Raw genomic sequence first — 11,147 nt, 5'->3', positions numbered from 1 at the left:
GTATTTTAATCCTGCTTGTTTACTATAATCACTACTGCTTGTCTTTGTTACACTCTGCTAGCTGTTATTTCACTACTGCTACTCCTATAAACTGTTACCTACTTGATAAACTCTTGCGAGCAAGTCTGTTTCCAGTGCAGCTGAATTGACAACTCCGCTGTTAAGGCTTTCAAGTATTCTTTGTCTCCCCTTGTGTCGAATCAATAAATTGGGTTTTACTTCCCGCGAAGACTGTTGCGATCCCCTATACTTGTGGGTCATCAATGGTGCCCTTGTTGGTTCTACCGATAAGGCGAACATCCAGAAACTTCCGTGCACGTATTCGCTGCGAAGAAACAACACTCTTCATCATCAGTCGTCCTCCTCATCGGTGCTGTCGCCGTGGTAGTCTCGGTGGCAGCGCGTCTCGTCGAAGACCTTGACGCTCATGTCCCTGTCCCTGTGGTGGTGCGCGAACTTCTCCCAGCTGATGTTGAGGTACATCTTGCCGCGCGCGTCGTAGATCACGTCGACGATCCACCAGTAGTAGCCGCATGCAGCCTCCCGCAGCTGCATCGTGCGAGGGCGGTCATCGCCGGCGACGTACTCGGCGAAGGAGTCCGGCAGCCTGTGGATGCCGCGTGGGTCGCCCTTGAGGACGAGGACAAACTCGAACAGCACGCCCGGCTCCACGTCCATCTCCGATGGTGAAGACGACGACGTGGCAGGCGACGGCGAGTGTGACGCTCCGCCGCGGCCACGACCACGACCACGGCCACGACCACGGCCGCGAGCTCGGCCTCCGCCTCTACCAGACATGGCGTCGTCTCTTGTTGAAATGGTGGAGGCTAGGGTTGGGGAGAGAGGCGCTAGGGTTTGTTTGTGAGAGGGACGACGAGAGGCGGCCCTTTTTATAGGCCGGAGGGAGACGGGGGAGCGGTGGCGCTCATTAACGCCGGCATGCGAGCTAGGCGCGACGAGACCCGTCGCTGCGCCTCGCGGGAGCTGCACCGTCGCTGCGGGAGCTGCACCGTCGCTACGCGCCAATAACTTCCATTGCGAGGTAGGCGACGGTTAGGTTAAAATTTATTGTGCCGGCTGACGGGTCGGCCCCGCCACTCCCCGCCTCGCTTTCGTTGTGTCCGGCGTCCCCGGTGCGTCCCCTGTGGGGCTGGGACGGGCTCGGGGCACCGGACACCGTATGGGGACGCGTCGTACAAAATTGGGTTTTAGGAGACGCAGCTGAAACCGTTTTTTTGATCCGACGAGTCCCAAATTGCTTTGGATGGGGACACGGCTGGAGATGCCTCTTAGGCCCGCTGAAGATGACTTCATACAACCACGTCGACCTGACTCTTCAGCCACGTCTCGGACCAACGCAAATGTCTGCACAAACTCCCACGTATGTGGCCATATGCCCATCTCCATTCATGAGGGAAGAGGCCATGTGTTACACGTACAGTACGTTTCCAGTGGCCTATAAATGCATCCACCAGATCACCAGCCTTGGTACCGTCGCACCATTCCCATTTTCACAACTACTAGGATTGAAACGAAGTGAAACCTAAGATGGAAACCACAACCCCCGTGCCATTCGCATTGCCACTTATCCGGCTCAACGTTGCCACTCTAGTATTTCTCCCTAGAGTAATACTAGAGTATTTCTCCCTCTTCTCAAAAAAAAATAAAAAACTTCTCTTCTTCTTCTTCTAGTATTTCTCCCTATCGCGTTCGTACTGCTGCTGGCGCGTGTAACACGAATTACCAAGAATCAACCCGTGCACCGCCTCCCGCCGTCCCCGCGGGGCCTCCCGGTCGTCGGCAACCTCCACCAGCTCGGCGCGCTCCCGCACCGCGCCCTGCACGCGCTCGCGGCGTCCCACGGGCCCATCATGCTGCTTCAGCTCGGCCGCGTGCCCACCCTGGTTGTCTCCTCTGCGGCAGCGGCGCGGGAGGTGCTGCTCGTGCACGACCACGCCTTCGCCAACCGGCCCTCCCTCGCCGTCCCGACCCGGCTCCTCTACGGCTGCACGGACATAGCCTTCGCGCCGAACGGCGCCTACTGGCGCCGGGCGCGCAAGCTCGCCGTGCTCCACCTCCTGAGCCCCGCCAGGGTGCGCGCCTACCGCCGAGTGCGGGAAGAGGAGGTGTCGGAGCTCGTCCGGAAGGTGGAGGAGGAGCAGAAGCTTCACGGCGTGGTGCGGCTGAGCGAGCTCTTGAGCGGCTTCGCCAAGGACGTGAATGGGCGGATCGTGCTCGGGGTGCGGGCCTCGGGCGGCACGGGGTGGCGCAGCAAGGTGGACGCGCTGATGGAGGAGGCCAACGCGCTGCTCGGGGCGTTCCACGTCGGCGACTACTTCCCGTGGCTGGCATGGCTGGCCGCTGTGGACGGGACGGACGCCAAGGTGGGCAGGGCGTTTGAGAGGATTGATCAGATCCTTGAGGAGATCATCGTCGCTGCCGGCAGCGCCGACGAAATGAGGGACGGACGAGCAGACGGAGCACCGTGCGGCGACGAGGCGTTCGTGCATGTGCTGCTGTCGCTTCAGAGTGATTCTGTCGGCCATGGGTGGCGTTTCAGCAGGGACAACGTGAAGGCGCTACTGGAGGTAAAAGAACTGCATGCATGCTCGAACTGCTTCACACTTTTTTAGATGAACTTCTTCACATTTTTTTTAAAGCTGTGCCTTTCTTCAAAAAAATTAACGGAATTTATATCGGGAGAACGTTAGGATTCTGTATCGGGGCTAAAGATTTTTTTTCTTCGTTGGAAAAAATCCCAATAGGCACCGGTATTATCAGTTTTCAGAAATACCGGGCGAGATTTGTCAAAAGATCGAATTTGTAAATTTCTCCAATATTTAATAATTTTCTTAAACATAAGAGTATAATCTTTCTCTGTGGTAACCAGAATAACTGTTGTTCGGCGAGATTTTGCAAATCCCGGACAAGAAAAAGAACCCTGATCTGGGCGAGACTGACTAGAGGCCAGGACATATTTTGCTCGGCTTAGAATAGCCGCATTTCCTTTGGTTTTTACATAACTCATATCTACTCCCTCCGGTTGAATTTAATCGATGCGGAGGGCATGCGTGTTATTAGGTGTTAGGGGTGTCAATTTATTCCATCCAGAGGTAGTATACCGTTTGGATTTTTGGATTTTCGTACGCTTAAATCAGTGTCTTCAGCGATCCAATATCTCAAAGTTAAGATAGATAGATCTGAGCTGGTGGATCACTCAATATATATAAGATCAAACTTCTAGCGCATCGGTACAAAGTCTAGTTTTCTTACTCAGTAAGCTCGTTAACGATGTATCTGTTTTGTGAGGGGCAGCAGGTACCAGACGCACTCTTTTCCTTTCAGGGTATTTAAGGGGCTGGAAGGTTTTAAATGAGGCGGTCTGCTGTCCATATATATATATGGTAAATGTTTCAAAAAAAAGTCTAGTTTTCTTCTCAACTTTTTTTTTGCAAAGTTGTAACATGGCATACTACACATAAGACATAAGAAAAAAATGATCATCCCAACTTTTAACAAATAGTTAAATACTCTAGAAGCTAAAGGAAATTCTATATAGCATAGGCATGTAAAGTTATCTTACCTTGCCACTCTTATATATATATGTTTTTAGCTTTGGGTTCATCTCTCCAAGGTTCCAAGCAAGATCACATATAGTATATTTTGATAAATAATATTTCGGATTTTAGCTTTAACCTTATAAGCCAGAAAAGAAAGTAAATATATACTTTAGATTTAAGATTTTATCTTATACCATCATATAGCAATATTTAGTCAAAAGCCAAAGGCCAAAAACATTGCGTTTATGTGACTTATAAGACAAAGTCCAAAGCCTAAAAAGAAACAAATAATAGTCACCACACGTTACCGTGGTTCCCATGTTTTCCAACATTCATTACTTACGTCCATGCTCATGGGTGCCAACAAGCACCCATTACATCTAAAAAATAATAATTAAAAAAGTACTAAAAATCTGATTTTTTTAGAACAAAAGATGATCAAGTATTCTACTTGTATAAAAATATTTCGTGGGAAAACTAATATCATCGTAGCCAGGGTTAAAAAGGCAAAATTTAACAAACCACATGTCCATCTACTGTTCACACTAGAAAAAATAATCTGTGCAACTATTTAAGATATAAAAAAAATCTTAGTAGCAATTTACGTGTAACTGGAAAAAACTCAGTTGCACTCCACATGTAAGTGGAAATTCTTAGTTGCGACACATGCGTAACTGGAAAAATCTCAATTGCAACCTACATATATGTGGAAATTCTTAGTTGCAACATATGCGTAACTGGAAAAATCTCAGTTGCAACGCTCATGCAATTGGAAAAAATATATCAGTTGCAACCTACATGTAAGTGGAAATTCTTAGTTACGACGCGGGCGTAACTGGAAAAATTCTCAGTTGCAACCCAAATATATGTGGAAATTCTTAGTTGCAACATATGCGCAACTAGAAAAATCTCAGTTGCAACGCTCATGTAATTGGAAAAAAAAAATCAGTTGCAACTCATGTAACCGAAAAAACCTCAGTTGCAACCCACGTGCAGCTGGAAATATGTCATTTGCAACACACTCGCAACTGAAATGGTAAGCGGTTCCATGGGAGAGAGAAAGACGCCTTATAGATAGGAACCGTCACCACGAGCCCACTTCACAAAGCCCGCAAAAAACAAGTCAGTCTGCTTACACGTCGGGCTAACAACAACCCAAACACACGCAAACTTATTAAGTATAAGCCCCCTAATTTCTAGCAAATCTGTTATAAATCTGTTATAATAATTTATTTTCACCCCGCTACCGACGAACCTCTCCGGCCGGAGTACATATCAACGAAGGTTCACACGCTCAACTTAAACTCATGAAAGCGCAGTCATTGCCACCTACCTTTGAATATGCAGGCCAACACACTTGTGTACGTCTCAAAATCTCAATTAATGCAGTGAGCTGTAACCGTCCGAGCAACTTTTTCATGTCGTATACTCGTTCCGTTTAAAAATATAAGATGTTGAACCACTTTCTTTGATTTACCTACTTTATCTTGTATATATTCTATTTTAATACGTAACTTCATTCGGGGTGATGTTTTGACACATGGGATCATATGCTTCCTATATTTTGAAATGCATCTTACACATATTTAAAAAAAACAAAATTTTCACACGTACATCTCCACGTGCTACGCGCCAACAAATTTGTTTCACGAAAAATCGACTTGCCGTGTGGCGTTTGTAAAAAAGATAAAATTCAGTGCTCAAAATAAGCCTTTTAACAAGACAAATTTTCTCTTTTTTTACATAGAACATAAAAATATTATTTTTTCACGAAACTTAGTGGATACATATATATTATGGAGATGTACATGTAGAAATTTTTATCAAATTTTTTTGACACTTTAAAATATGTTTTTATGGTAAAGAGAGCATATGAACCTGGGGCCGAATTGAATTTCCGACTTCACTCACATTAGTTTATATCTAGTCTACTTTATAAACATCTAAAATATCTTATATTTCTAAACGAAGGGAATATATACTATGCATCTTTCCTTCACTTTATTTTGTCGTGATATGCAACCGTGAACATGGTGAGCATGAGAAATATTAGTGTCTCACGTTACGCCACCACGCCACCATGCATCCATGTGTCGATCACTCGAACCTATTAGGTTAGTTATAGTCGAGAGTAGTACACGTGTGTTGTTATGGACAAGGATTTGGTGCACATGTGCACCAGTGCTAGCTCCCTTCACTTTTAGTATTTTGAAAATGTTAAAACCTCATGTTTTTATGTTTTCAAAAATTATGGCGTTAAATATGTAGTTAGATATGGTCACGAGAAATGTATGTAAAAAAATCTCGGTAAAAATACTTTAAATTGTGGGAAATACAAAAAAAACAAATTTTTGACAAAAGGATACACTATTGTAATGCTATTTTACACCATTTCCTGTTAGAAATTTTTCTTTTTTATATTGTTCAAAATACAAAGTATTTTTAACGGGACTTTTTTGCATACACCCCACCCATATATATCTATCTATACATTTATCGTCATAATTTTTTGACATTTAGAAATGTGAGATTTTAAATTTTTCAAAAAACTGAAAGTGAGGAGAGCATTAGTGCCCATGTGTCGGAGACACTTTCCGATAAAGGACGAGCTTCATTCATGAAGTTTTTTTTATTATTGTTATTTATAAATTACTATTTAAAAAACTCACGTAGAAAATGATGATTTCTACTTGCGTACGAAAACCAACACCAAATATTATGTTTTCTGCGCTGTGCAGAAATGAAAAATTTCTAAATCTGAGGTAGTGAACGATCCAAAATTTGAAAACCATCGGACTTGGCAATATCTATTATTTGTATGTAGGTAGGAATACAAACGGTTTCACACATTGAGATTTTGCGGTACCGTAGAATATGTCATTGTCAACATCTAGTTTTTTCCAGATATTTTTGAAACATAAAAATATCAATTTACAAAATGTAAATACATGTTCAAGGAAAGTGTCCTTCAAAGCTACTTTTCGAGAGTAACATGGACATGTTACTAATCTATTTTACTACCTTTACGGTGGGAACAATCATACATGTAATAACATAGATAACCAAAATTCATTAGGTTATAGACTCATTTTACCATAGGATGTGTGATGTTATGGTGATGTACTCTTTTCTCATTAAATGTAGTATCACAAGGTTCTCTTTTCTCATTTAATGACCTACTATATCATTAAAATATTAAGTTTGCAATGCATGTGATTGCATGTTACTTCCACTATGACTAACCTAGTATCAATAATATCATGTACGAGAACGGAGGAAGGAGGGAGTATGAAACAATAATATCCTCCTCTGTGTGAGTAACGTCCCGCTGCATGATTTGGACAGGACCTGTTCGGAGCAGGGACAGACTCGACCATCATCGTCCTGGAATGGGTCATGGCCGAGCTGCTCCGCAACAAGCACTAGTGGAAAACAGGGCTTCCGTGGGAGCCTTTTGTCGCGGGCGCGCCTGCACCCGCGACAAATGGCCTGGCCACGTCGCCCCGAAACCATGTGGAGCGCGCGGAGGCTTTTGTCGCGGCCTTTTGTCGCGGGCCGTATTACGACCCGCGACAAAGGGGTAGGAGCGACGTGGCCACCCTTTTGTCGCGGGTCGTAATACGGCCCGCGACAAAATGTCCCCGCCCTATATATAGAAGCAGCCAGCCACCCCCCCACCTCATTTTTTCCTTGGTGGTGAAGGTGGAGGTGTATGCTAGCTCATTTTTTCTACATGTGCACAAGAGGTGTTTGATGGAATGCTTGTGAGAGGGATGCCACTTGGTTTATTTGATAAGATTTCTCCTCTTTTTGATCCAAAAAGGTTAGCAACTATTTTCTTGACTATATATATATGCATAGTCCGTACAATACTAATTTTAGCAAGGTGATTGCATCTGATACATATATAATTGTGCTTATGATGCGGATGAGTCATCCATGGATGTACGGTAACCGATGTGCTCCCGCTTTCGAGAGAGGGCGTGAATTCTTTCTTGCTTGTGGCCGAGGCCAACAAGTCGAAGCAAGGTTTTATGTGCTGTCCATGTCTAAAATGTAAGAACGAGAAGGATTACTCTTGCTCAAGAGATATTAAGAGCCACTGCTTCGGTTTGGGTTCATGTCCGAGTTATAATGTTTGGACCAAGCACGGAGAAGAAGGGGTTATGATGGAAGACGGCGATGAGGAAGAAGATAATGATGAGAAGTATTATCGATCTATGTTCTCTGAATGCTTTGATACCGCAATGGACGACAATGAAGAAGAAGGAGGTGAAGAACAGGCATCGGATGATCCCGTTGATGATGATCTTCGTCGGGCCATTTCGATGCAAGAAGAGACTGTGACACGGATAAGGAGAGGTTGCAGTTCGACAAGATGTTAGAGGACCACCACAAATTGTTGTACCCAGGTTGTGAAGATGGGCATAGAAAGCTGGGTAGCATATTGGAATTGCTGAAATGGAAGGCAGAGGTCGGTGTGACTGACTCGGGATTTGAGAAATTGATGATAATATTAAAGAAGCTGTTTCCAAGAAATAATGAATTGCCCGTCAGTACATATGAAGCAAAGAAGCTTGTCTGCCCTCTAGGATTAGATGTGCAGAAGATACATGCATGCATTAATGATCGTATCCTCTACCGCGGTGAGAAGTACGAGAATTTGAATAAATGCCCGATATGTGGTGCATTGCGGTATAAGATCAGAAAAGATGACCCTGGTGATGTTGAGGGCGAGCCACCCAGGAAGAGGGTTCCTGCGAAGGTGATGTGGTATGCTCCAATAATACCACGGTTGAAACGTTTGTTCAGAAACAAAGAGCATGCCAAGTTGTTGCGATGGCACATGGAAGAACGTAAGAAAGACGCGATGTTGAGGCACCCCGCTGATGGTCGGCAGTGGAGAAACATCGGGAGAGAGTTTCCGGATTTTGCAGGTGAGGCAAGGAACTTATACTTTGGTCTAAGTACAGATGGCATGAATCCTTTTGGGGAGCAGAGCTGCGGTCACAGCACACTGGCCCGTGACTCTATGTATCTACAACCTTCCTCCTTGGTTGTGCATGAAGCGGAAGTTCATTATGATGCCGGTGCTTATCCAAGGCCCAAAGCAACCGGGCAACGACATTGATGTGTACCTAAGGCCATTAGTCGATGAACTTTTGGAGTTGTGGGCCAAACCAGGTGTACGTGTGTGGGATGAGCACACGGAGCAAGAATTTGACCTACGAGCGTTGCTATTCGTAACCATCAATGATTGGCCTGCTCTCGGTAACATTTCGGGACAGACGAACAAAGGATACAATGCATGCACACACTTGTTTAGATGAGACTGAAAGTAAATATTTGGGAAAAAGCAGAAAAGTTGTGTACCCGTTCAATCGTCGTTTCCTTCCGCGCAAGCATCCCTTAAGGAAAAAGGCAAGCATTTCGATGGCGAGGCTGACCGCCGTCCGAAGCCTGTCCCCCGTAGTGGTGCTGATATATTTGACATGGTCAAGGATTTAAATGTTATCTTTGGAAAGGGTCCAGGCAGTCGACCTGTTCCGAAAGACGATGACGGACACGCGCCCATGTGGAAGAAGAAATCTATTTTCTGGGAGCTAGAATATTGGAAAGTCCTGGAAGTCCGCTCTGCAATCGACGTGATGCACCTGACCAAGAATCTTTGTGTGAATATTCTAGGTTTTCTGGGCGTGTATGGAAAGACAAAAGATACAACTGAAGCACGGGAGGACCGGGAACTTCATAAAGGACGAAACGGCAATCATCCGAGGGCAGTTTGTAGGGCCTGCCGACTATGCTCTTACCAAACAAGAGAAGGAGATCTTTTTGAAGCCCTATTCAGTATCAAGGTTCCGTCTGGTTTCTCGTCGAATATAAAGGGGATAGTAAATATGAAGGAGAAAAAATTCCAGAACCCGAAGTCCCATGATCTGTCACGTGCTTATGACACAATTGCTTCCGATTGCATTGAGGGGACTTCTACCGTAAAATGTTCGACTAGCCATTGTGAAGATATGTGCATTCCTGAACGCAATTTCTCGAAGGTAATGGATCCGAAACTTTGTCAGGATTACAGGGAAGATGTGGTCCAATGTCTTGTCGAGCTTCGAGTTGTTGTTCCCACCATCCTTCTTCAATATTATGACGCACCTCCTCGTTCACCTAGTTGAAGAGATTAGAATTCTCGGTCCCGTATTTCTACACAATATGTTCCCCTTCGAGAGGTTCATGGGAGTCTTAAAGAAATATGTTCATAACCGAGCTAGGCCGGAAGGAAGTATCTCAAAGGGCTACGGAACTGAGGAGGTCATTGAGTTTTGTGTTGACTTTCTTCCTGACCTTAAGCCGATTGGTGTTCCCGAATCTCGGTATGAGGGGAGGCTGACTGGAAAAGGCACACTAGGAAGGAAAGCAACGGTGTGGAGGGACAAGATTTCTTTCAATCAAGCGCACTACACAGTTCTATACAATTCCAGCTAGGTGGCTCCGTACATCGAGAAACATAAGAATGTTTTACGAGAAATAAACCCGGGCCAGCCCGAGTCCTTGATTACACGTCAACACATGAATACCTTCGGCAGCTTGGTTGCAAAGACATCTCATTAATGACCCATCCGCGGTGGAGCAGCTGTACTTGTTGGCCAGGTTACCATCTTCAAACATATGTACATTCCAAGGGTACGAGATAAATGGGAATACATTTTACACGATCGACCAAGATAAGAAGAGCACCAACCAAAACAGCGGTGTCCGCTTCGATGCAACAGACGAGAATGGGCAGACCACCACATATTATGGATACATAGAGGAGATATGGGAACTTGACTATGGTCCCACTTTTAAGGTCCCTTTGTTTCGGTGCAAATGGGTGAAGCTCAGCGCTATACATATTGACGATAAGTACGGTATGATAACAGTGGATCCCAACAATCTTGCGTACCTGGACGAGCCTTTTGTCCTAGCCAGCGAGGTGGCTCAAGTTTTCTACGTGAAGGACATGTCTAGCAAATCAAGAAAAAGAAATCAACAAAAGAATACATCAATCGAGGAGCCAAAGCGCCACATAGTTCTTTCGGGGAAAAGAAACATCGTGGGAGTGGATGACAAGACAGACATGTCGGAAGATTATAATAAGTTTAAAGAAATTCCGCCCTTCACGGTGAAAATTGACCCAAGCATCTTGCTAAATGATGAAGATTCTCCATGGCTACGGCGTAGAAGATCACAACACTAGATGGCGATGTAATAATGTATTCTTCATATATAGTTCCCAAGACAATCTCTACATTTATGTAATAATGAAGATTAAACTGTGCTTGGCTTGTTGATCTGCTTGGCAAGGCGTATCGATGCTCCTTTTATAGGCACGGCACCGCTTCTACTTTGTCTTATTACTTCGACAGGCCGTCGTGCGCTACATGCTTTATCTCATCGAGCAGTGCGTCCACCCACGCGTCCTTATCCTGCCGACACCTTTAGTCGCGGTTGCAGCCACCAACCGTGACAAAGGTTACCGACACATCCTTATCCCTGGCCGAGCCAGATTTAGTCGCGGTTGCAGCCACCAACCGTGACAAAAGG

The 11,147-nt window shown here is 45.1% G+C and overlaps 1 protein-coding gene across 1 annotated transcript; it reads left to right on the top strand.

Annotated features, from left to right (window-relative positions):
- Window positions 1-1,748: 1,748 nt before the first annotated feature.
- Window positions 1,749-6,986, top strand: LOC124681360 (cytochrome P450 71A1-like; the record flags this gene model as incomplete). The annotated part of the gene is made up of 2 exons (XM_047216286.1): window positions 1,749-2,588; window positions 6,906-6,986. Coding segments are annotated over 2 exons (921 nt in total), but the record flags the coding sequence as incomplete, so codon positions are not given.
- Window positions 6,987-11,147: the final 4,161 nt, after the last annotated feature.

This window comes from Lolium rigidum, unplaced genomic scaffold (genome assembly GCF_022539505.1).
Source record: "Lolium rigidum isolate FL_2022 unplaced genomic scaffold, APGP_CSIRO_Lrig_0.1 contig_40685_1, whole genome shotgun sequence".
In the NCBI taxonomy this organism is placed as follows: domain Eukaryota; kingdom Viridiplantae; phylum Streptophyta; class Magnoliopsida; order Poales; family Poaceae; genus Lolium; species Lolium rigidum.
Note: the sequence above shows the minus strand (reverse complement) of the source record. Positions and strands in the feature narration are given on the sequence as shown.